The sequence below is a fragment of the Aptenodytes patagonicus genome, chromosome 1, assembly GCF_965638725.1.
Source record: "Aptenodytes patagonicus chromosome 1, bAptPat1.pri.cur, whole genome shotgun sequence".
Taxonomy (NCBI): domain Eukaryota; kingdom Metazoa; phylum Chordata; class Aves; order Sphenisciformes; family Spheniscidae; genus Aptenodytes; species Aptenodytes patagonicus.
In genome coordinates this window covers 13959489-13986523 of record NC_134949.1, presented here as the reverse complement: position 1 = coordinate 13986523, position 27035 = coordinate 13959489, and the positions used below count along the sequence as shown (strand labels likewise).

General features: G+C 40.2%; 1 protein-coding gene across 2 annotated transcripts in view; it reads left to right on the top strand.

Moving 5' to 3' along the window:
* The window catches only part of RELN (reelin), a 300351-nt gene that overhangs the window by 24978 nt on the left and 248338 nt on the right, over positions 1 to 27035 (top strand). For both annotated transcript variants that reach the window (XM_076328234.1, XM_076328227.1), the window contains exon 2: positions 23440 to 23550. In XM_076328234.1, the coding sequence (XP_076184349.1) occupies positions 23440 to 23550 (111 nt within the window). The remainder of the gene's footprint in view (positions 1 to 23439; positions 23551 to 27035) is intronic.

Below are 27035 nucleotides of genomic sequence, written 5' to 3'. Positions count from 1 at the left end.
TATTTGTTTCCATATTTGACTTATATATGTGCACATCAGTCACTTTCCTTGCCTTTGGATCTACTTCCACTGGCTGTTTACCATTCTGCAGGTCAATTTGGGGAAAGCACACTGAACCTGCTGTAATAGCCAGGGTATTTACCTATGCTAAAATATAAGAAGCCTTTAAAATATCTTCATTTATCTCTCTGTGCTTCACAGAAAGCTGATTCTCCACATTTCTCTCCAGCTTATCAGTGTGGTGTGATCCATTGCAATATAATTTCTTATATATGATTGTTGGTTTGGAGAGTGAATCCTGATGCTCACAAAAAACTATCTGCTGCTCCTTGCTTAAATGTAAAACCACTGGGCTGGGACAAGTGCATGAGAGGGTCTGAGACCCTCCTTTGTCCTTACAGCTTTCCCACACTAGCATTTCCTACATCCACTGTTTTACCTTTACAACTGCAGTTCCCATCTTTATTATCTGTAACTTTTCAGTAACAGTTTGCAAATGGATGGACTGCACTGAAATTTTAGCAGCTAAAATTCCCCTGAGATCCTGGGCCTCTGAAGAGGGTTTAGCCACTCCTTGCCTTTCTCTTGCTGCCTTTGTGTTTCTGCCTGGGGAGGCACAAGACCACTGCTCACAACGGCCAATTGCTTAGGGATCTTGAGGAGCTACATCTCAATGCACTTCATTTTTAATACATTTGGCTTTTCTTGTCTTATAAGGGTTTGATGGGTTTTTTGCCATCCTTAAATCTGAACAGGGTATTAAATTGTGTACTTTTTAAACTGTGAATCTTTTCCTCAAATTCCTATCAGTTCCAATCAAATCCTGTTTTCCACGTTTCAAGGGGACAAGTTATCTCCCCAGCATTGTCAGCAACATACACAGCCAGTTAGGGGTTCACTTTCCAGATTTTTTCCTATGTCTATTGAAACAATAGTGATGTCCAGGCCAGTATCCACCATTCTTTCATTTGTAGTCCATATAACGTACTGGAAAACTTCCTTTCTCTGATATTGGTCTGCAAGTCCAAGTTCACCTATGTAGATACAAGTGTTGTTCCATAATAATTTGTTTTTTGACTCCATATTTATGCTCTGATACAGCAGGAACAGAAGTTTCTTCAGGCCCTCTGTAATGCAGAATGAGTATTTTCTTTTCCTCTCCTACTGCTGGACTGTGTCTGGCCAACGCAGACTGGTGGCCTTCTCCAGGACTTGCATGTGGGCATTGCACCACATGTGGATGTGAGTATCATTGTCCAGAGGAAGATGTACCTAAGAAACACAATGAAATTCATATTCAGGGTTATTTTTTCCTAGCTCAACCACTTCTGGGGGTTCTGGAAATTTTGTTTATCTTCTCACACATTAGGCGTTATTTTGAACTGATCCAAGCTGGTTTGAGCTCATGGGCTTCCCTCTAAAGATTATTCTATCATTTATATGGGATACCCAGAGCTTTCCATTCTGGGACAGCTACACGTGCAGTCAGGAAAGAAAAATGTGGTAGATGTTTGCTGCTAGAGAAATCTTTTGGTTGATCCAACTCAGCATCCAGGTGGCGGGTGTCCTTGTGGCTGGTAATTCTTTAATCTCTTTCCCAAAGTGATTGCTCATCTCTTCACGTCTGTGTTAGAGTTTCTCTTTCTTAGCGTATTCCAAGCTAGTCCAAATTTTCCTACCCTCCTGTTTTTGGGAAAAACTTAGTCTGTGCAGTCAGGTCAGGCTGCTAATCAGTTAATTAATTCACCATTCTGACTTGAAAATGGGTTTCCCCCAGTCTGCTGTGGCTGTTTCAATAAGAATCCCATCTATCTGCAAGGTACACCCTGACTTTTTCTGGAAAAAAATCAGAAGTTTCTAGAAATTCTTTTATGACAGTTTTGGTTCATCATTTTGGTTTGGTTTTAAACTCTTTTGGAACTCTTGGTCGAGGGTCACTTTGATGTCATGTATCCCTCTGTGAGTGGTCTGACTTGTCTATTACTTGCACCTTCTTGATGCAATGGTCATAACACCTCTCTGTTGATAGTAGATCCCACTGAAATTACCTCTTTTTGGGGTCATATGAATCACTCACAGGAGAAAAAGAAATTGGTAACTCCCATTTTTTTCTTTAATAAACTCCTCCTTATTCTAATGAAGCCTTGTTTCCTTGAGTGCAAGGGGACATGAGATGGTCTCTGAATGATTTCCTTGAGCAACATGATGGAGTCTCTGGCCATTGCAGAGCCTTTCCATCAGCCGAATAAGTGTGTTGGTCTCATGGCTGTGCTCAGCACAGTTGTTCAGACTGTGTCCTTGCATTTTCTTTCACGCCTTTTCTCTTAACTTCCCCATACTTTCCTCTCTGTTTTTCATAGAAACACAACACTTCACAAAGCAACTGCCATCAATACTGTTTCACGTGTGTATGTCTGCTCTTGGACAATGATGTTCAGCATTGGGAATGAAGGACCTGCTTTTGTTTTAACTGGTTCTGTAAAGGACCCTGGCTGCTGCTTACAAGCATCTCATTAGAGGACAGAATTATTGCTATTTTTTTAGTTCACTTACCAGCAATATTGTGAAATCAGCAAAGGGTAATCTCTGAAGCAGGGGTTTTTGTGTGTGGAAGCTTTGGTTGTTTGAGGTGTCTGGGTATGAGTGTGGGTTAGCAAGAACACAGAATGGTGCAAGGACTGAAGTGGAGCTTCTCTGTTTCCTCTGCCACGTGTGAGCGTTTGTGGCAGATTTGGTTACTAGAAGGGAATGACGTTAAAGGATGATGTTTATTTTTCCTCAAAAGTAAATGGAGAATAAAAGTTTGAGATCTCTTCTTGATTTTGGTTTTTTGCTGTTGTTTTGGGGGGAGGTTTTGTTGATTTTGTTGTTTTTAAGAACAGCTGATATGGGGGGCAGGCTGTGTCTTGGCTAATGACCTACATACACTGATTTTTATGTGTTATAGCTTCAATGATGATAGGGTATTCCTGATAGCTATGGTTCTCTTTGAACTTACCAGTAGTATTAGGTTTATAGTATGGTAATTTCAGTTTTGTGGTCTATAATGAAAATGCAGGCAAAACCATGTAGAATGATAGCTATATATTGAATTTACGCTGACTGACAAGGGGCAAAGAGATGGGCAGGAGTTCAGGTGTTGCAGAATCTGAACTCCAAGCTGTCAGTCTAAGCGATTTGAAAATGAGCATGTGTTCATAGCATAGGCTTTACACTGTTTGTTGTCCTCTTACAATTTCTACCAAACTTCAACAGTTTTGTAGTGTTGTGTTTTTGTAGTGTTTTGTCTAGGAATTTGCCAAGGAATTTTTACTTTATTCAGAAGTAATAAAGCAGAGAATCTGAGAAATATGTTTATAATCAAAGCAAGCATTGTAATAATGGAATCAGCATCATATATGACTCAGCCTCTTCATGTCTTCATTTTCAACTTTAGTATGTTTTTAAACACTATATTTTAAAACTACTCATAAATGACTATAACAGTTCTTACATATTGTATTTAAAATTACCGTTATTGGCAGCAGTGAAGACAAATTTCAGAGTGTTTGCTTTTTATAGTGAGGAAACTTGTAGACAGATAAATATCTATATCTATATATATTTTTGTTTACCACAGCTGGTGTTTTGGAGAAGATTCACTACACTACCACACTAACACTAATACGCTACAATATCTAAAATGCCTTTAGCATGCCATTTACACTCATCTGAGAGATTTCATGAAAGTATGATATTAGTAAGCCTTCATGAGTAATCCATCATGCCTAGGAGACTTAATCAGATTGCACATGTACTTAGCCCTGGCTTAATAATTGTTATTTTCATAATTACTGTCCTTATTCCTGTTTCATCTGTGGTGAAAATGTTGAGAATTTCAGTTGTAGTTCAATACATTACAACCATGGTTCTCCACAAAACACAGCCCAGCACAAAACCTACAGCCACAATTCAGATGTTACGTTTAGCAAAATCTCTTGCTATTCCTTTTAAAGGACTGTACAAAAGTTTAATATTTCTGCAGGACTGTTGAGGTAGCAGCATTAAATATTAAAACTTTTAAATGTGCAGAACTGATTAATTCAGAATATATCAGAGCTGCTCATAAATGTTTAATATCTGTATTTTGCCTGATTTGATATAAATTAAGCTATGTGCTTCTTCCAGCACTGTAGGACCAGGTACTCATCTCTTATTTCTAGGAATGGTTTAAACATCATTCCTTTTATTACAGGTTAATATTAATGCCTGGACCTTCCGCTGTTATTGTTCATTCTTTCATAAAACCTACTTCAGAATTAATCACCTGAAGTCTAACTGAGAGCAGCTATTAAAGTTCTTTTTAAGTGTACCTTTCACAAAAATACGGTTCAGTTAAAATTTGCACAAACTCAGTAGGCTGAAAGCTGAAATTTTGTCTTTGCAACACTTATGCGTTTCCTTAGAAATGCAGAAATATCCTGGGGGAGGACTGGGACTAAGCTAGTCCTGTACTTAGGCTAAGGTTAAACTTGGATCAGCTTGGAGCTGTGTTATTTCACAATGAACAAATTACACTAAAAAGCTGAAGAATGAGCCTTAGTATCTCTAGGGGAGGTGGGAAAGACCTGTCAGGCATGTTGGCATGTGGCTGCTGAACCCCAAATGGATTAAAAAAAATTGCTGTAGTGGTGAGCAAGCTGAATGAATGATGGTGGAGAAAGAGTTTCTTTTTTAAGACTTTGAAAAAGTTCAAAACTTTCTAACAAGATGCTCTTTGTTAAGTCTGGTTACACCTATGGGTTTTGGTAGATTAGAAAAGCTCCCCTCCTGTGTTCCACAAAACAGCTTTACCATGTTCAGAGACCTGGGAAAAGCACCCTAAGTGCAACGCTGCCAGCTGGTAGGGCTAAAAGAGGCATCAGTCAGGTTGGGTTTAGCTTTATAAAGCTGTAAATTGTTTACTGTTGCAGTTTCCATTGAAGTGTCTACCTTGCTGGTTCATTCTTTGGCAGGACAAACCGCAGGGGGATGCAGAGAAGACGCTCCCCCTCACTTGTCCTGGGCTTGGGGGTCCTTGTCCTTCCTGGCCTGCAAGGGCCCAGAGTTGTTAACTGCCTCCCAATGCTTCGTCCTGTGTTGGCAGCGCTCCATGCTGTCCATCTGCACATGCTTCTCCTGAGACCTCTCTTTTGTAGCGCAGCAGCTCAGACAGCTTCATGCGTTTACCTGTGGTGTATGGAAGGTAAAGATCTATATGGAAAGCTATAGATCTATTCGAAACTTAGCTCTAAGCCTGGTCTGACCCCCAAACGCCCGTATCATTCATCTTCCAATTTAATACATCAGTGCTGTTAAAACTCACACCAAACAATTCAGCAAATCCTGTACAGGCAAACTCTTGACCACACATTTTTCTTCCCCCAAAAGCTACTTTCTGCAACAGTGCTCTGCCTGGAAATGTTTCCTCCACTGGGACTGGTACAACAAGGAAGGAGGGATGGACCTCATCTTTTAGCTGTTCATTCTGCTGTAGCATGGCAAGGCCCCCACCAGTGCGGTGCCCCACCGGGCTGGAAGAAGAACAAAAACCCTGTAGGAGCGTCTGTCTCAAGGCATATATGGTCTTTCAGCACTCAACAGGAAGCACGCTTAGCATACAGCATTAACAATGCTCTATACCATTTCATTTTCTTGCTTAACATGCTTTAGATTATCTTCATTGCATTTAGTGCTTTATCCTGATCTCTCTGAAGTTAATGGCTAAAGCTCCATTGCCTGTAATGAGGCCCAGCTGCCTGAGAATGCCTCGAGTATAATAACAGGCTAGCCAAGCAATTTGCTGTAGTCCAAAGTAGAAATCTTGCTTTGATGCAGTGTTTTTCCCTTTTGAGGAGTGCTCCTCTACAGCACGATGCATAATTCTTCTTGCTGCAAAAAGCAAAGTTGAAGTTTAACGGAGAAGAGAATGAGCACAACAATGCTACAGGTTAATATGCCGGCGTGCATCTATAAATACCAGTTCCAAGAGTGTTTGCTTGAATTAAATCTATCTGAATTTTTTGCTGTCTAACTTTCTGAGGTAGTTAGGTGTAATCTTTCTCTGCACCACGTATTTCTCCTTGCCCTTGGAGAACTGTGGGAATGTGAAGGAAAGGAGGTTGCACACTCTCCATCTCATTACAAGGATGAGGGACATGGTTCAAGCCCTTGGAAGTTGTCCTTGAGTGAGAAAGTGGAAGTCTAAAAACAGCATAAATCACATAATATGACCTTTTGCCAGGGATTTTGGAGGGAGATTGCAACTTGAACTCTGAGGCAAGTCCTGCAGCTCTACACTCAGCTCAGAGACATTGCCTAATGACAGCTCGGTTTCATTTTGACTTTGTTCTTTGTGTCTTGAGAAAGTGCCAAGTTCTCCCTGTTTTCAACAGGATAATATAAACAGCAAAATGAATACATTGCCCAAGCTACTTTTGCATGCGAGCTGACAGGAAAACTGTGTTTAGTCATGTTTATTTCAGTGTTGGCAATAAGGAAAAATATGTCAGATGTAAAAGAGAAAAAAAAATCATAAGGAGGCATTACAATACACTCAGTAGAGGCAAAGTGTAGCTTTGCCCTCCAGGAAATGGAATAAAAACAGTTCCAGCAGGAATGATTTATAATAGAAAACACAGCTTTTGCAGAATGAAAAATTTTCTTGGAAAAAGTCCTCCATTTTTCTTGACACTTTTTTAATTTGGAAAGCAAAATTTTTGGAAGGGGGAGTTTGACTCAAGTAAAAACATTTTTTGCATTTTTTTTTTTCAAATTCATTTAATACATTTTGTTCTTTGTCACCTCAAGATTAAATTGCATTATCTTATTTTGGTATGTAGTATCACAAAGTCTGTGGTTAGGATCTTACTGCCTTTACTCTGTCAGTAGGTTGGATGTATTAACTAGACCGTAAAACTTGAAGCATAGTGAAGTGCCCCTCGTGGGTGAAGGGAGCACCAGCACAAAGTGCTTGGAAAGGACATTTAAATGTTGATGTAAATAAAAACTAAACTTTTTTGTTTCAGTTCAACAAAATGAACTGAAATATTCAATTGTAAGCTGAAATGGTACTTGGGAAGTTCAATGTTTAATTTTCATTGAAAAAAGACATAGTAAGAATGTTTTACCATTTATGAATTTTTAAGCATTTCAGTCTTCTAAAATCCCTTCATTATTCCACCTTTTCATATCTGAGGTAACAACAGATGTTCAAATAATATTGGCACTGCACTAATTATTGCTAATATTTATGGAAGAGTCTTACTTAGCGGAAGTGCAAAGTCCATGTTTCTTAGGATTTTGGGTAGGAAAATGTGCATTTACCTCTGAGCTAATGTGGTGGAAGATGTACAGAAGTGGATTCCTAGAACACCTTTTGTTTTGATTTTTTTTTTTAATGTATTTCAGTGCACTCTGATGACTTCTATCTATTACATATTTTGCAAGTATAGTGTACGGTGCATCCCAACAGATGCATACACCACACTCGTATCCAGGTATATCTTTTTGTACCAACCTCTGCTTATCTGATTCTCCTTACTCAGTGTGCAACACCGAGAGGATTAGACAGATGTCAGAGTCATTCTTTGAATTAACCACAGAATTTCGAAGACAGAAGTGAAAGAAAGTATTTGAATATATGGTTTCCCAGATGCATGCTACTTACATTTATGTATACCTAATTCCTTTATAGATAGATCTTTGTGATGTATGAAGTGGCATGACTACTTTTAAAGGTGTCTGGCTATTCCTCAGTGCTTTAATTATTAAATTAAAGGGAGACATTGAAGATGAACCAGAGACTTCTGCCATTTTTTCTCAAAATGTGTGACTTCTCAGAGAGTCCAACTTCAAACATCTGCAGTAAAACCAAAGTAGAGTCTTCACTTAAGTAGAAAGTTTCTCTGATTTTACTCAAGGTAGTACAGATTCACAATGACCTTGCTTGGTAAGTCAGGACTGGGCAGAATGGTAGATATTCCTCTTCCACATTCAGGCACATTTTTCTTCTCACCAGTTGCTCAGAATTTGTTTCCAGGTATGGGTATCTGCTGGTGATAACACAGTGGAGTATTTTCTCCTCCTAGTTGTTCTGTGGGAAGGGATGTTGGGGTTTAGACCCATCACAACATATTGGTGACACTTCTACCTTGACCTTAGTAATCCCTGAGGGGAAGCTGGTTGAAGTGCCTGCCTTTATTTTTGCACTGGAACAGGGGGTTGGAAGAAGAACTTCAACATTTAGGTAAGGTGTGGGCCAGCTAATATGCTTGCATTAATGGCCTATCTTATTATGGGTGGCTGGTGTCCCTGGGAGCTTATTTGATAATCCAATTTATTCAGTGGTGTAAAGAGATGCCACAGAACAGGAGACAGAATGACCAATTAGGGTCTATGGATTTAACTGCGTTCCCAATGTTATGTTGCGTTTGACCAGTGATGCTTGCATCAAATACACTTGACTAAATTTGCCACTTCTGTTTTTTTTTTTCTGGGGGGGTGTTGCTTTCTTGGTTTTACTCTTAAAATTTTCATTGACAAACTGAAGAAGAAAGGCTAGGAAGATAAAAACCTCTTCATGTTTTTTCTGGCACAGATCTGCTAGTTATCATGGCTCTTGGCTAGCTTCGCTTCTTGTTGAGGATACCAGTACAAGTTATTCTGGCAATTAATTTAGTTCTTCCTGTTACTAACCACCTCTTCTCTAAGAGAGTGGCTGTGGTAGTTGTACATCTTAGTTTGCCAGACAGCTGACTTTCCCATGGTGTAACTGTGCTTTTTGAGCCTTTTCAAATTGGCATGAAAGAATAGAAATTTTTAATTTCAAATAAGCATTTGCCAACATAGTAACAGAAGATGCCACGTGATATCCCACCCATTTGCCACATTTTTCGCAGTCCTCTTCAAACCCTCTACTGCCAAAGAGCACAAGTTTCATGCTCCCAACAACAACAAAGCCCTTAAATATGAGATATGCCGTAGCTCCATTCCACCCAACTGACTCACGTCTCTGCCTGAGGCATATCTGCTCTGAGCACTATCACTATGACATGAAGTTGCTCTGCTGATTCCTTGCATGAAAACTGTCAAGGCTACATTGAAACATTAGGGTTAGCATATTTACCGTTTTAGCCCTTGTCACCATATCATGATATGCAGAACATCACTTATTCTGGAGGTACTTCTTAGTAATTGTCTCCTGTGGGACATGAAGACCTCTGTGACACAACAGTGCACAACCCGGGGAGCCGTAGGCTTGCAGCAAACCAAGGGAGGCGGCTGTGGGATTTTTTTTCCAGAGAGCCAAGTGCCTGTTTCTGTTCTAACAAGATGAGTCATAGCAGGGACATGGCTGTGAATACTTATCTCTTTCACTGGGATGTGTGGAGCAGAAAGAATTTCAGCATGGAAAGAGGACATGAACTGATTTGTTAAAAGTCTGTTAGTTGCTTGGGGAATTTGTACTGGTATTATCTGGGATAGTTGCGCACACCAGGGACAAGAACCATTCTGTTCCCCCCCCCCCCCTTTTTTTTTTTTTAAGAACAGAAAGTGACCATTTGGGAATTAGCTGTGTATATAAAGTATTTAACAAGCAACTAAATGATAATGACAAGTTCATCCAACAAAAGTCATCATGCTGCAGTTATTTTTTCTGTGTGTGCATGGCTTGTTGCTTTATCAGAGTGTTGGGCTCAGATTTTTTGTGAGCATTTAAAGGTGGCAAAGCATCTGTTAGGAAGTGTCTAGAAACAGGAGTCTGGAAGGGACCCCTTTTATCTTCAGATCCAACCCTTTCCCAAGCGAAATAGAGAGAAGGCAGTTTGTGGGTTTTCCCCCAGAGCCCTGCCAAATGTTTCCTAATCACAACCTGCCGCAGTCCCGCTGTTCCAGTCCTTGGTCTTTCTTGCTCAGTAGCTGACCATTGTAATAAACCTAACACAAAGAACAAACCATTCGCTATAAAATGATATACCTACAGTCCTACCCTTAGTGAGGTAGCCATCAATTACTTGGCGTGGTCAGCCTTTACAAACCACGCTGTAAAGAATTACACTGTGAAGGATAAGCATATGTATGATATTACTGTGACCATCTCTCCCTCTGACCCTTTTAGCCACATATCCATAAAGATAAGACAAACAGATGCGACTGAGCTTTAATATTGCTCTTATTTTAGGACTTTTATTTCTTAAGCACATTATTATCATTACTTTGACTCAATTTTCATTAAGTGTGTTTTTAAATGTCAAGGGACTGGTGAATGTTTATTCTTATTTTTTTTCAGATTCTTTTCCACGTTGCTCTGATTTGAACCTTCAGAAATAAGTATTTTTCATTGATTAGACCTTGCAATATTAATATGCCATGTATGGTCAAAGGATTGTATTAACATTTGTTACAGTCCACTCATCCTTCATATGCTAGAATTCAGTATAGATACTACTTTCTATTTAGTATAAACCCTACTATATTTTTCCCATATGAATCCTCATTTGCTCCATCCTATCTACTTTAACTTAAAATGTCAATCAATCTCTAGGCTATTTTGTAGTTTTGTTGCAATTTATAGAAGGGGGTTGTCTAGCTTTTTTTTTTTTAATAGCATTCTGCACTAACTAAATGAGGGACTGTGCTTGAGCAGAATTATTTGGTTGCATGAATCACACATACAAAATTAAATCACATTTTTAAACTCTTGTGCCTTGTTCCCATAATAATCAGCATCATGTATTTTGATCCTGCTCCTTCTGCTCATGGTTCTCAACAATTCTCAGTGTATTTCAGTCTTTACTTTTCTGTACTAATTTTCTTTACTTTTACCCTTCTAATCAGGACTCTTGTGCACTCTCAGCCCCTTGCTCCCCAGGGAACTATAGCCAACTCTCCCAGAGCCTGACTCAGTATCTACTTTGGGGCTGGACAGGCTGCAACACAGACACTGCTGACTTTGCTGGGTAGAGCTGTTGTATAGAAAGGACTCTGAGATGAGCAGTTTGGGTGAGGAGGACGATGTTCTGCACACTCATGTCCAGGCAGATGAATCCCCAGTCTGGTATTAAAACAAAAATCTGCGCATCCAATGTGCAGCTGCTATATTGGATGCCCAATGTACTTAGACTGCAAAGCACCAGGTTATTTAAGGTCTCTTATTACTGCAGTCCATTAAGCAATCCTGTTAAGCTCTGGTTTAAGGAAGTTAAGCACAAATATATTAAAGATAAGTGGAGTCAGAAACTTCATTGCTCACTCTTGTTCGTGATCTAAACTATAGGAGTATGCCAGCTTTCACCTGAATTATATCACACAAGGAATCTACTGTGAGGAGGGAGGACTGAGGCTGATGAAGTGTCATTGTCATGGCTTGATGCCTGAAATTAAGAGTGGTCAAACTGATCATGGGGGCTTAATAGCAAGGTAACAGCATCATATACCATACTGTTCAAAGTAGTCAAATATAAGGCTAACTGTGTTACTATTAAAAAGAAGGTGTGTGTGTATGTGGAAACACAAGGAAAAATAATGCAGAATATGTGGGACAGGATATTGGGAGTGAATCTCGAAATATATCACCTCAGTGCTAAGCATGAGTCAAGAAAAAAAAGGCAAACTGAACCTTTGGAATTATGAGGAGAGGAGTGAAAAGTAAAACGGCCAGCATAATTTTGCCACTGAGTGTGCAATACGATATGACCAGATTTCAGTGTTATGCGCAGATCTGGTTGACTCTGTTTGGAAAACTCATGGTAAAAGTAGATGATGAGAGAGAGGAAACATTTTCCCGTGTAACGGGAAACTTACTTTAGTTTCCTCAATTTGGGAAAATGAGTGCTGCTAGTAAAGCAAAAATGTTTCACTGTTACTGAAAAATGCAAGAATTTACAGGAAAGAGAACTTAAAAAATAAAGGGAAAACATCTTCACATTATATAATTAAATCATGGAACTCCTTGCCACCTGAAGCTGTAAAAGTACAAATACAGTTATTTAAATGGACACTTAATGCTTCATTGACAACTATTGTATGCGACAACCCAACGTACCTAGAGATGGGAGCGTATGCGGAGGGGTTGCGGGGCGCATTCTCTGCACGTCCTCTTTCTTGAACTCCTCTCAAAGCATCTGCAGCTGGCTGGGGTCAGGACAACTAGACTGGAAGGGACTTCTGGCCAGCTTAGTGGGACGATTCAGTTGCCTAAATATGTGTGTAGTGCTGTTTGCAATAATGTACAGCATCCCTGGCCCCTGCCTGCCAGTCCACAAGGGCAGGAGCTTGCCACTTGGCCTGTGCTGTACTTGTTGCCTTCCTGTGTTCTTCTCCGAGTGCCTCGAGGCACCTGTCTTTAAGCAGCTGAAGTGAATTTTAGCATCTGAACTCATGTACTTCACGCCAGCTAAAGATGCTCTGCAATCCAGAACTTCTGCTCTCTAGAACATGTTAAAAAAATCCAGTGTTAAAAGCTTTTGAAAGTAGTCAACACAGGTTATGTGCATTTGCAATCACTGTCACACTTGCACTGGTACTAGAAAATAGGTATTAAATTTAATAATGCACCAATATAACTTTGCAGTACATTAGGACTTGGATAAACATTATTTACACACTTTGAGAGTAACAAACAGGCTTTCAGTGGGCTGTGTTTAAGGTTTCAGTATGTTTCTAGGGCAAATTAAAGAAGTTCTAAAGCAAGGAAGAAGCTGACCTGTTTTTTTTTAAATCTATAAAAAAATGTAATTAGAGGATACAAGCTGTAGGGAATTTCTTTCAGCATATTTAGGGAAAGATAGACCTATTGTCTTATATTTATCTAGGGCTATATTTTATATTACAGATGAGTAGTTACGGAAGAATACTGCATGTGTGTATGTTGTCAGCTGTTATGTTACGCTACTAACTCTCATATTAACAATATTTTGTTGGACAGAGGTGAATTTTAACAAATAATATGATTGGGTTTGTGTTACATAAACTGAAGCTATAAATGGCTGTCCTCATTGATCATTATAGGAAATAGTATTTAGATGATCATTCTTGTTTTGGCTATAGTATGCAATATAATGCAGTGGTTGAATTTTGACTGTTGGCAGCTTCTGCTAGACAACATTTTTAGAGACATAGCTGATGTACATTTTTGTGAAATGGATTTTGTTTCATATCCAGATTTTTTTTACTGCTTAAACTTCATTAATGCTGTTCAGGGCTCTGTGAGTTATCAAATGGAGTAACAGACATTTGCTGATACCCTTTGGAGCTTCTCGGTACTACAACAGTGCTCGCTAAGTTGCTAAGCATTAATGATATATTTGGCATGGCACAAGAAAGAAGATAAAGATAGTCATTGTCTCCAGTGTCCTCAGGTGAGCTCTGGGTGCTGGGATGCTTAATTCCTGCTCAGCTCCCTCTGATGTGAGTAACAGTTGAACACCTAAATAGAAGCTGGATAATTAAGTTACTCTGTGTGTGTGGCCTTTGGTGGGATTCATCTCAGTTTGGACAACTTCAGTGTTGACATCTATAGCTGAGCTTTACAGTCTAGGCTCCCTTTATAGTCAGTGGGGAGAATCAGGCGTTTCTTGAGTGTGATTCATCTGGCCTGTTTTAGACATCAATGTTAGGGTGAGATTTACAGGCTAAATGGGGTGACATAAATAGATATGATGTTCTCAGGAGCTTTATATAGCAGTAGCACATATTCACTAGGCCACTGACTGAAACCTCCATCTCTTCCTTCCAAGAAGGCTGCCCCAACCATGGGAATAGAGAACAAACCTATCTCTGTGCCAGCTGGTGTTCACTTTTCCCATGCAAAATGCAATGCCTGCAGCTAAGGGACAGTGGCTGGGCCACACAGACATTGGGGTTTAAAACGTTTTAGGATATTTGCTTGGAAATTCAGGTTTGAATCCTCTTACCTAGATGAGAGCCTTAATTAGCCATCTGTTGGTCAGGAAGCAGGCTGCTATGGCAGGGGCCAGTCTTATCCCTCCTCTGTCAGGTCTCTGGGCTGTGCCAGCATGTTTGGTGATGCCAGCTGGAACGAAGCACCTTGCTGCTCAGCATGGCCAAGTTTCCAGTGGCTTTGGGTAGGGTCAGAAACATATCTAAGTTAGGGATTTTAACGCATGAGAAGTTAGGCTCTTGGGTCTAATTTTGGAATCATGCACTTATCTTAGGTGCCTGAGTCTGTTCACAGGCCTAAGCATTGCCCTCTTCACTTTTAGTGAGATGCAGGCTCTGAAGCATCTCAGAACTTATAAAAAATGTGACCAATCATTTTTAGTTTAGGAATTAAGAATAAACTCTGGTTATATTGCTGCTGATGTCATTATCACTGTCTTGTTACCAACTTTCAAAAAGATGTTATAAGTAGTGTCTCTGCAAATAGTTCTTTCACAAGGCTGATAGGCTACTCTTTGCATCAATGACAAATGATGTCTCTGTATATCATGTTACTGACATCTTGCCACACATCTGCAATCTATTTTCAGTTCTCTGTTGCTCATTACCAATTTAGGAAAGAAATTGAAAAGCTATGGAGACAAAGAGATTTGATGGAGCATGGGGCAGAACCACCGAAACTAGTACCATAACGCAAAGCAATACCAGATCTGTTTTTAAGCTGTCTAGAGCAAGGTTCAAAACCTGTGTATTTTTACTCCCCTCCTCCCAAGAGCTATTGGTAACTGGAGTCATTGGTGAAGGCATCGCAGGTTAGAGATGGCGCTGTTCAACATGCCATCAGTCCACGTTCAAGAAAAGTTCACTGATGTGCTGTTGTGAGTCTAGGGCTTTGGTGTGGGCTTTAGAAAACCATTACCTACGTAAGAATATTTTCAGTTGTAAGAGTGCTGTCCCTTGCCCATGTCTGTGTATTCAACCATGCTGAAATGTCTTTCATTTTTGTTTTCTCCCACCTACGAGGGGAAAATCAAAACCAGTATGAGTAAGAATCCCATGGGTTTTCTGCTTTTGTTTTTGCTGGATGAGGTATAGACTGGTGATTCACACTGTTCTTGGGTATCTGTCTGGCATTCATATTTGAAATTGCTGCATAACTATAAATTCCTGGATTTTGGTTTCTTTTGAAAGCAAAGTATTTCTGTGAGCAGTAAAGGTTAGTTGGATGTCAACATATATATCAGTATTTCTTAAAAATTCCTTCTTTTTTACTAATAAGGTTCTGAGTGCAGTTAAGTGTACACAGTCACTGTATTCTTATAACAATGCACACTCCACCATTAATTTACAAATACATTTATCAGCACACTATTTTGAATGCATACCTCTAAAACTCTACTTGAGTATTTATAGATTGCTTGTCACTGTGGTGTCTAAACAGTGCACCTTTAAATAAGGCATCAGAGCTTATTCTCTTCTTACTAGCAACTTCATCTGTAGTTGGCATTTCAGAGGTGATCTGGTATTTTAAGGATTTAGGCTTAGTATTACCTGTAAGAGAGCACTACATGCCAGGATGGGTTTACACTTGGGCCACTCACGTTTGGCATCACATGATGGTAGCATAAAGGCACCATTGCCTAAAAAACAGGACCAGATTGGGAAGGGACGAAGAACATCTTCCATGTGTTGGTCCATCTTTTGCACAAACCCTTCCCAACTTGCTGGGACTGCAGGTAATGAGTCCAGAAATCCACTCTGGGGGCACCACTTCATTTCTACTTTTAAAGCCATTGTGAGCAAAGCCAGGGAAGGAAAATTTAGAACAGAAGGAGCTCAGTGTGGGCTTTTGATCAGGTCATGTTGGCCAAGAGATGCTGAGACGCAGACAGCCATGGCACATGCCCCTGCCGGAGCTCCTCGCACTCGCTGGGCTGTTGTTCAGTCCCCCATCCCAGCTCCATCTCTGAGCTGTTGAGGCTGGTGCTGGGGGCAGCGTGAGACCCTACTGCGGGGTGACCCTTGCCAGTCCTGGTGGTGTGGTGGGAACGTGCTAATGGCAGAGCTGTCTCTGCTCTGCCTACTGCAACGAGCTGGCACTTCTCTCAGCTGCAGGGAGAACGTGCAGCACCAGATGACAATTCTGGCATGAGGTGGTAGCACGCTATATACCAGGTGTTTTTAAACAATAGTTGTGACCACTTCCAGATGCTAGTCAGAGATGTTGTTTTGAAGGTGTGTTTAGCCTTCGTGTGCCTGTTGTCATCCGCCTGGCATGCCGTGTGCCCAGTACCTACAGGAGTGGCATGGGTAGAGTTTAACCAAACTCCGTATTTGCCAACGAGGCAACAGAAAATGAGACTCAGAGGATGGACTGTCTCTGTGCTGACCTCCTGGGTGAATTTGTTCAGGAATGAGTTCTTCCTGATCTTCTGAGCTGTATAAGGGAAGTCAGTGTTTGCATGTAAGCATGTGAGCTTGGGTGGTCCCAAGTACACTGCCTATGGATTCCATTCCCACTGCTGGCTGTTTTAGGGAGTGTTAAGCTCTGCTTGGCTCTGAATGTAGTGTGACATTGATAACCTCTGCTGTATTTGATGTTAGTCTCCATTTCTTTTTGCAGTCTCCTGTGAAAGCCATGCCACTGTGAAGGAACAGAGGCCTCTCTGAACAGTGCCATTGCACACCTGACTTGCATTCCTTAAAGACTGATATATTTTTTGAAGAGTCAAGCAAAAAAACGAATGACTTCAGTATAAGTAATTTATGTCCTAAGAGGAAAGTTTCCAGCTATGGCTCAGGTGTGCAATGATGCAATATTACAGTATTATAAGGAACTGGCTTCGACCTTGAGAAGAAACTAAAAAAATACCTGTCCTTGCTTTGATGCAGGGAAATCTCATTTTGGGAATTTCACTGTCTGCAGTGATCCCATTTCACATACCAAACTTATTTTCTGTTTTCTTCATGGTATACAAAAGTGCACTTTTACACTTTTACACTGCCTCTATGTGTCTTGGCTCACATAAACAGTATATGGGCCTTGAAAGATTTTTGCCTTTATTCATTCTTTCTTGAACTCTCTTAAATCTCCACTCATGCTGTTTCATGTGTCATAGCTATATCTCTACATCTAGTCCTTTTCCTTGCCTTAAAGTTTTTTAACTTGGTCTCATCAAGAGCAGCTGCAAATTCCGTGGAATTTCTGTATATATCAGCCCTCCTGGTGGTATTTAGCTGATGCTAAAGAGCAGCCAAACTTGGTAAGACCTACCACTGACAGTTATCTCCTGAGATGATCCCCTTCCTCCACCTGGCAGTTTTTCTGCCTTTACAGTTTATATGCATTAACTGTACTACTTCGAATATTTTGACTATCAGTCAAAATGCAGCTATCTTTTCAGAGAGTAAATCAGTACCTCAAGAGAACGTAAGGCAAATTTTATGCAATTACTTACACAGATTAATAGATTTCTATAACATTATATATATTAGTGTAGCATATAACACTGGAAATACGGTGAAAATGATGTGCATAAGAATAGCATGAGTTTCTCAGAAATATCTGAAAATAACTACAGTTCAAAACTCACTTTGTCTTTTCTATTATGCTGCTACCTCCACCTGTGGTATAATTTCAGCAGCATCCTTGCCAGCCTCCTTCTTCCTGACCGCTTCCTCCTCGAGGCATGTCAGCTCCCGGCATCGCCGGAGGCACTGCTGTTCCTTGTCCCATGGGAGGCACCAACTCCAGGGCTCTCACAGAAACCTGTCGTGGGAAATGCGAGGCGTCTCCAAAGAGAGACTGCTGCATCCCCTCCATTCCCAAGGAAATAACACCCAAAGCTCCCCAGAGATGTGTGGCATTGGCAGGATGAGGCCAGCCTGCCTGCTCACTTAGCCGGTCAGTGTGTATGTGCTGAGTGTGCAGGGAGTTGCAGTCAGCAACTTTCCACATTTTTTTTGGTGAAAAATTGAACTGAATTGATGATTCTCAGAAATACAGTTGTTTCAAAAAAATTTATGTGACCACAGCCATTGTACAGAAAAGGGTAGGGCAAAGTGGCACCAGAGGCTACTTCTGTGGTATTTCCCAGCCCTGATATGATTTTTTTCATGGAGCCATTTCCTAGGCTGAAGTTATTCACCTAACCCGTGTATTTCTATCCACGTGATTTGTGGACAGGAAGGTTTCTTATCCATCATGGAAACACTGTTCACTTGATTAGAAGGCGGAGTAAGAGATCATAGTGGGTTGCCATCTGGCTGTCGACCAGCGTGTGAGGCTGACCCAGACTTTGCTGTTGCCTTTTACAGATGGTTTTGTGCCTGTCTCTCCCCCTGGTCACTGTGTGAGTCCCTTGTACCAAACATCTCCTCCAGGGTTCCCAGGCTGCAGCTGCACATCCCATCTCCTACCTTTCATCACCTTCTATCTGCTGCTTGCCCAGCCATAGTCCCCTCTTCCCCATTGCTCCCCAGTTGTTCTTCTCCAAAAAGTCTCTCTTCCCCTAGTCCCTGTATTGGTTCCAGTGTCACCACCTTCTCCATCCCAGTTCACTCACTGTCCCCTTGCCCTTGGATCTGCTTGTGTGTCTCCTCGGTTTAAGTTATTGGGGATCGTGTTGGTCAAACTTTAGGAGCAACTTCATTTTTGTGACATTTTGCACGTTTTGCAGCTTTTTGAGAAGCGAGATTCTGCTGAATTGATGTTTTCTTATCAGAAAGCTTAGACTTTTGATTAAGATCCCTTTCTTTCCAACCAGCAGACGTGACTTTCTGCTTTAAAACACTGAGAAACTTCCCAGATCAAAACATCATCGGAACTGATATGTCCACGAAGTACTTCTGCTTCAACAAAGCAGTATAGCTGGACTAAAATATATTTTGTGGGACTTTTTTCAGCGAGCTCTATTAGTCAGCAAGTGCTCTAAGAGTGCTAAATGAGGACAGAATCTCCAGAAATATTTAGATGCTAAAAATAAAAATGTCTCTGTTGAGCATGTGTGAACCCTGATTTTTTTTTTAATTATTATTTTTGTGTGTATATATATATAATATAGTTTGTCCAAACTTGGAGGACAGCTCTCTCACTTCAGAGTGGAATAGCAGCAGCAAAGGACACTGGAATTTTTCAGCCAGGGCAACACAACATTTTCCTCTAACCTCATCTCAGAAATGAATGAAGTGTTTTGACTGAAATTCCTTCTCCCTTAAATAATTAAATCAGTCTGAGACAGATACTTACCATGGAAAAAAAAACAAACAACGAAACAAAAAGCCCAAGAGGGTAAAAATTGGCAAAGATCTCAGGAACTGAAAATAGAAAGAAATGTTGGGCAACTTTTAAAGTAGCTGTTATCAGCTTTGCCTCTAATATTTGCAGTGTGCTGTTGCCTGATCGGTAGTTGTTCCCAGCACAGCCCTCCTGCATTTCTCGGGATGATGTTCTCAGTCCCTCTAGCTGGGCTATTTCAAGGCAGTCAAGGGCTTCCTACTTATGTCTGCGCTGTGGGCTCCCTGCTCCCATGGGCTCTCTCACAAGCTCCCTTACTGTCCCTGGTGTGCGGGGTGAGACAAGTCAAGCCGGGACTCCCCACTCGCCCAGGTGCAGCATTCAGAAGAGCTGGCCGCGGGGTGCTGCTCTGTGGGGGCTGACAGGATCCAGTATCCCCCCTGCCCAGCTGAGTGGTCCCCAGGGCTGGGAAGGGCTCCTCCCTTCTTCACTCACCCAAATTCTCCTCCCAAGGAAGGGTGTCGTGGAGAATGGACCAGAGCCTGGTTGGACTTGTTGTAGATGAGACTCACTGCTGCGTTGCCCATTGGGTGCAGTGGGGTGGGTGGTGGGGCTGTGCCAGGCTCCCACTTGCCTGCCCAGCCCTGGGTGCCCCATGCAGCTGTGCCCCTCCAGATGTTTTCCAAGGTCCAGGTGGGTCTTGGCTTCAGCCGTCACTCCTGAAGTCCTGGATATTTGGCATCAACTGCATACAGCATGAGCCAGTGTAAAGGCAGAAACAAAGCCTGGTGGAGGGGATCTCAGAGGAATCTTCTTCTTGCTGTTGGAAGGGGAAGCTGAGAGCCCTCAGTAACAAGCCCTAGTCCCAACATAAAATCACGGTCCTGTTGCCGGGCTGTGCATTAGCACAGCTTTCCTGTTCTTGGTCATTAACACTTGGCATGGTGTGTGTTTTCTTTCATTTTATGGGAATTTGATGTCTTTCACCACTGGGTAGAGAAAAAAATCATCACTGAGAATGTCATGATCAATTTTTTTCTTCTTGAAGAACTATGAAATTATTCTGAAATGTATGACACGTGTATAATAACAGCCTAGTGCTCTGTTTTTAAAAAATGTGCTAGAGGTGTTGTGCAGTTTCCCAGAGGCTTAATGAGGGAGCCATACTGTGTTGGAAATTTTTCAACAATAAAAATTGACCTATTACATGCTTATGTAAAATGAGGGTTGACAATCACACAAATATGTCCAAAATCAAATACAGGCATTGTAAAATATCACTTCTTTCCCAGAGAGAAACTGGTCACCTGTTCACAGTAGGATTTTGCATTATATCCTATTCAGTAAAGAGTAAGATGCTTCCCCACAGGGAAAAAAAATGGCAGCAAAGTACTGGCCCGGTGCCCTTCTATCAATGCTTTTCACTGACTGTTTTGCCAAGTCTTCAAAAATAACACATAGGCATATTTTTTCAACATATGTTTTGCCTCTTTGTTCGTTTAAAAGCAGAAAGGGAAGAAAAGGTTCTGCATTATTCGCCGCTTCATCATCAAACACAGGAAAAATTCCTTGTTTGCTTGTTTGATTTTCTTTTTCTCTCCATAATACTTATTTTATTTTTAAAAAATCTAGTCTCTCTTGTTGTTCTTTTAACATATATCTCAGAAGTTGCCTCTTCTTAAAAATTGAGCATATGGCTCTGAACCTGCGGCTGCATTCAGGGAAGTGTCTATTGCAAAAGACTGAAATTTGGAGTCATGGGAGCAGAAAAGTTGGATTCGGGAATTATTCAGTATACTATTGAATAATAAAAGAAAGGAAGATAATTAAATATGAAAAGTTGAAGAATAAATTAAACATAGTAAATATTGCTCCTCTGCTCAGGACAAATTAAGCCACTGTCAATGTTTGCATGTTATATATTTAATAGTAAGTTTAAGCCAATGTGTACGCCAGATGAAATGCTGAACGACTGTTGGGATTAAAAAAACCCAACTGTTTCACTGCTGAATGTGTATCACCAGTGAATGTACTAGCAGGCACCTCGCAGTACCTTGCTTCAGTTCCATGGCCAGTCACTGGCTCATGATGTTTCCAGCAAGGGAGAGCAATATGGGGAGGTGGAACATGATGTAGGGAGAGATCAGAGTTTATCAGCGATCCCTGTCAAGCGCTGATCTCTGTGTGTTAAGAGGGAGGAAAAAAGGATTAAATTATGAAAGCAGAACCAGCGTGGTAACTGAGGTCTTGATGCATCTTCAGTGTACGAGGCTACAAGTAATGAGACTTTCTTCAGCAGGGAGATCTTTTTGTGTGGATCTCCTTGCAGGTTCTTTGCCCTTCATAATGCAGTTTAGAAAAGGGAAAAAAAAAAAAGGTCTTATATGGTAGACCATAGATTTGCAATGCAGTTTATCCACATTTAAATAAATATGGGTAAAGGTTGTAGAAAAGGATGATATTAGACAGGCATTAGATGTAGAAAAGGGTGATATTAGACAGACAAAGGTGAGGAGAGAAAGAGAAGAAAATTTGACTCATTATAAAGCTATCTAATTAATTCATTTTTCATAAAATTTCCTAGTTCTGATTTTCAATTCAGAGGTACGCAACTGTCGTGGTTTAACCTCAGCCAACAACTAAGCACCACACAGCCATTCACTCACTCTCCCCACACCCCCCGGTGGGATGGGGGAGAGAATCAGAAGAGTAAAACCAAGAAAACTCATGGGTTGAGATAAGAACAGTTTAATAATTGAAATAAAATAGTAATAATAATAACAATAATAATAAAAGAATATACAAAATAAGTGATACACAATGCAATTGCTCACCACCCACTGACCGATGCCCAGCCAGTCCCCAAGCAGCGGCCCCCCCGGCCAGCTTTCCCCCAGTTTATGTACTGAGCATGACGGCACATGGTATGGAATGTCCCTTTGGCCAGTTTGGGTCAGCTGTCCTGGCTGTGCCCCCTCCCAGCTTCTTGTGCACCTCCAGCCTTCTCAGTCGGTAGAGCATGGGAAGCTGAAAAGTCCTTGACTAGTGTAAGCACTGCTCAGCAACAACTAAAACATGGGTGTGTTATCAACATTATTCTCACCCTAAATCCAAAACACAGCACTGTACCAGCTACTAGGAAGAAAATTAACTCTATCCCAGCCAAAACCAGGACAGCAACCTAATGTTAGAATATTAAATTAAAAAAAAATGGACAGGAGATTATTATGAAGCAAAGAATGTTGTGTGCTGCTGTAGGATTAGAGAAGTCATTCTGGCAATAGAGGATATTGCATTTATATAATGGGAAAAACATAAACCTGTCACTTAATAATTTAGGTCTTTCCAAGAACTTTCCAACCACTGAAGCTGATGATAAGTATACAGTGATACAATCTGACAGATACCAAAGTAAAAATGTGAGAATTAGTGTTTGCAAGAAGTAAATAAATATTGCAAGATTTGTCAATTTTAATAAGGAATATATAGATTCCGGTGTTACTTGTAGATGCTATTTGGATTATTACTTTACTGTTAATATCTAAGAGTCTTTTAAAAATACATTCATGAGTTATTTAAGTACACATAATCTGTAATGACCCAGATGCCCATATAACTTAAATGTATAATACTATAATATGTATGATAACCATAACCTGACACTCTGTTCAAGTCCAGAAAGAACATACCATAATCCTGGTTATTTCACTGCTTTTACTGTATTCTAATGTCTTGATAATTACTTACAAGCCATATATTTCAATGCTACATGTTACTAAGTCATTGTGCATTTAGTCTATAGCATAGTTTTGTGCTTCTAGCAAAGGCAACTTCCCAAGCAGAGATGGCCACGACCACCCTTTTGATGTTCACTTCAGATCGTGTTGTAATGCTCAATTTGTGCCTGGTTCCTGTTGCAGATGATTACTGGTACATGACTTATGATTCATTTAGGAATAGAAGCTGAGTCAAACACCAATAAATGCCAGTCATTTACCTCTAAACGAGTCAATTTTCTTTAAGTAAACCCTGAGGAAGTTGTACAGGAGCAGGCTGAAACTTGGCACACACAGCTTGAATGCTGAACAAGTTGTTTGGGGAAATTACATGGGAAAGCCAATTTAAAGTCACTGAAGTGTCATAAGTATTGGGAGAATTCAGATGAATTCGCTGTGCTGAATGATGGGATCTCATTCAAGTACAAAAGTCTGCCCACAGAATGTGTATAGGATCTTAAGTACTGCTTATAAATAATTACATGTATTTTATTTCTCTCATTTCAGTGACTATTTCAACAAGTACCTTCTTTGATGGCTTACTGGTAACTGGGCTCTACACCTCTACCAGTGTTCAGGCTTCCCAGAGCGTTGGTGGTTCCAGTGCTTTTGGATTTGGTGAGTCCAGTGTAATTTACATTCTGCAACCCAGGGTAATGAATACTTGGTTATAGAGAGGACATCAATAACAACATAATTACTGAAACAGGTTAATTTAGGCTGAGTAATCAACAATACATGGAAGTCAGCGGAAGTCAATGAGACAAGGCAGTGGTGGCTTTTAGACAGCTTTTATTTCTTTCTCCACTTTTTTTAATCTTTGGTCAGCCTGGTACTGGTATTCCGAATTATATGAATTTTAAGAGAGAAAAGCCTCAACAGCTAAACTGGTTAAAATAGCCATTTCTAAATGGTGTGATATTCAGTATAAACTAAAGCATTTAGCCCAAGCGTCTAACTGTTCTTGGGCTGAAAAATTGATTCCTTTGAGCTTATGTCAACCTACTTTTTCCTTTCACTTATCAATAGCATCTTCCTTAAAACCAGAATGGTGGTTAAGGTATTTTATATAACCAATTATTTTCCACATATGAAAAACAGAATTGTAGTAAAAGGGGTAGGACAGGTTTTGCAGAATTATTATATATTTCAAATTCTGCTGTTGCATTCAGTGGTAGCAGCCAGGCCAGCTGTGCTAAGGACAAGTGCTTTTGAAAAATCTCTTCTAAATTTGTGCAAGTAATTTACAGCTATACCTTCTGCAGTTTGTTATTTGGTAACATTTTTTATATCCTTGCAAATAACTGAATTGTGGTCCTCCAACTGGAGGAACTTGGTGACCCCTAACAAGCAATCTGGGGTGAAAGTGCAAAACCAGGTACCAGTCGTATGGGACACCAACTGCACTGCACTTGCAGTAGCATGTTTAAATGTTCATTTGTGCGTTAGGGTTAAACTTCAGTACTCTCTTCATAATAATCTTTCATAGTAATTATCTCCGTTATAATACATGTGAAACAGAAGTGGCCTGGGCCTGTGGATGTCATACAGCAGACATACATTGGCTGGTAAATGAAATAATGCAACATAAATAGCACATTATTTAAAACTGTATCGAGGAATAATTTGAGAAGGGCTTTGCCTCTGTGAATAGCACCACCAATCAACCTCAAACCTTTTGCTCGGTCTTTCAAAGAGAAGAGCATGGCTGCCTCAGATATTTCATGTCTTACGTAAAATGCACCGAAAGATCCACTTTTCTGGAAGAAGTAGTACTGCCGTTTCTCTTTTCTCACTGTACTCTTTACAGGATGAACAGGATCTGATGGAGTAAGCGAGAAGGAAAGCACTTATCAATGTGAAATTTTAGGATGGTCAAGTTATGGCAAGATATTATCTTGCCATAAAATAGGTGTTTGTATCATGTCGCTGGGGACATCATGGCCCTGTACGGCAAACTCACTGGGCAAGGTATACAAGCCATTTTAATCATATCTAAATATTTAAGAATGGAAATTAAGCAAAATTTTAAGAACCTAAATAGCTTTGTGCATTTACAAAGTACGTCTGTATTTTTTCCTAAATTTGTATCTCCATCTGTAGAATGGGGCTGCTATAGTGGGTGTCTCACTGAGACAGATGTTAAAGTAACATGTGATGTGTGACAGGAAAAAAGACATGGCCTTTCTTACCTTGCCAAAGGTCATTTTCTAGCTCTTGATGTGATACTTTGACCATTCAGTTGCTGATAAGATAACCAACAACTAAACTGGTGACACATGCATTCTGTGGACCAAAAGAAGAGCCAGGCCTACAGGCTGGGAAAATACAGCAGCCAAAGAGGTGCAAAAGCAGTCACGTGTGGTTGGAGTTACCTCATATTGCTCGACAATGCAAATTCTCAAACATCATGCCCGGGGGGGGTCTGCTGCTCCGTCTCGAGCATGTCTCCATCCATGTCAGAGAAAAACTGCTGCCATCTATGACCTTTCTTTTGAACTTTCTGCAGGCAAACTGTGGAGTCAGTTGTGTTATGGTTGTTAGTTATGCAACATTTTAAATAAAAATCTCATTTTGCTGTTTTTCTTTGCTAGCTCCTAAGCTTGCATATATATTGGAAAAAAAATAATCTGAATGTTTCAAAAGAGCTGATGCTCTTGTGCAGTGTCTTTGCAGTCACAGTAAAAAGTAAACAGTGAAGGAAAAATGGCAATGGCTTTTAAACTTATTTTTATATGAATGTTCAATCAATGATGTACTGACGGCTCCCAGGACTGAGAACTACATAAACATTTCCGTTCTTTACTCTGCAGTGAGAGATGAGAAGGCTGGCCTCTTCCAAAAAGCATTTAGCATGCAAATTATTTGCTTTTTGAAACAATTTGGTAGTTTTAAAAATTAACAGTATTTTAAAAATCTACCATCTGCAGTAGAAAAAGAGGGTAGTGTCCACAGTATTTAGTGTATTGTTTAATAAAATAGTAGATGAGAATGGCATTGTTTTGTTTTCTGAAGAAAACATAAAGTGCTTTCTCCAGAACCCCTGCGTCCATCTGTTGTGTCATCATTTCCAGTTAGCAAAGAAGCTGCTCCTCCTTTCCAGCAAGTGATGGTGATGTTCAGGTTAGATTTAGCTTGCTGGAAATGATTTTTTTAAAAATGTCAGCCTATGTCAGGTTCAGAGACCTCAGTTCAAAGATTTATGTGGTTTATCATAGATTAGACAGAGGGGGCTGAAGCTGGGCCTTTAAAACCTGAAGATAGCAATATTCTGAAATTGGGTTGATAATGGTTGCTTACGGAGCAGGGAAGAATATTTTTTTTCTCCCTTGCAATATTACCATTGAAATGCTCTTGTCTGCATCACACAGGAGGTCATGCTAGATTATCATAATCTTCCAGTCTGCCCCGACAATATGAAGTCTTCCCAACATATACATATCTGTCTTTTGTGCCATAAGTTACTGTATTGTGGCTACAATTATCTTTTAATTACCCAGTTTAGGAAGTCACTTCATGGAGACACAATCATTGTCAGTTATCACAGCTAGTTAACCGTGTCAGGAAGCTTTGAAGAAAAAAGATAAAATACGTTAGTGCTAACAGAGTTAATTCTAAGGGTTGTTTTCTTTCTCACTATATAACGTGTAGCCAAAGAAATAGTTCCTGGTTTCCTCTGTGGGATTATACTGACATGAAACTTCCTGAAATTTTTATTTGGGAAACCTTCTAACAACTCTTTTAGGGAGAAATGAGTGAGCTTTTGGGGATAAAACCTAATAGTCATCATAAATATTCATCTTTTGTCCCAAGCTGAACTATTGTCTGGGTTCAGATAAAGGTAAAACTAAAACTGTGAAGCTAAAATTAGAACTGGAGTAAAACATAAATGTGTACTTGAAATGTCACTAAGCAAGCTGTGAGGATGCTTTAGCAAAGAAATAATCCTTAAATTGAGCTTTTAAGAATAGCGTTTCTTTCTTCCTTAGATCCCTAAGTTGCATCCCCCCAGTACCATTTCCACTCTCCTTTCCTGATCAGATCCCGAACAGATCACCTAGGACTCATTTCCATGTCCTTCAGCGTTGCCTGCTGAAAGCTGA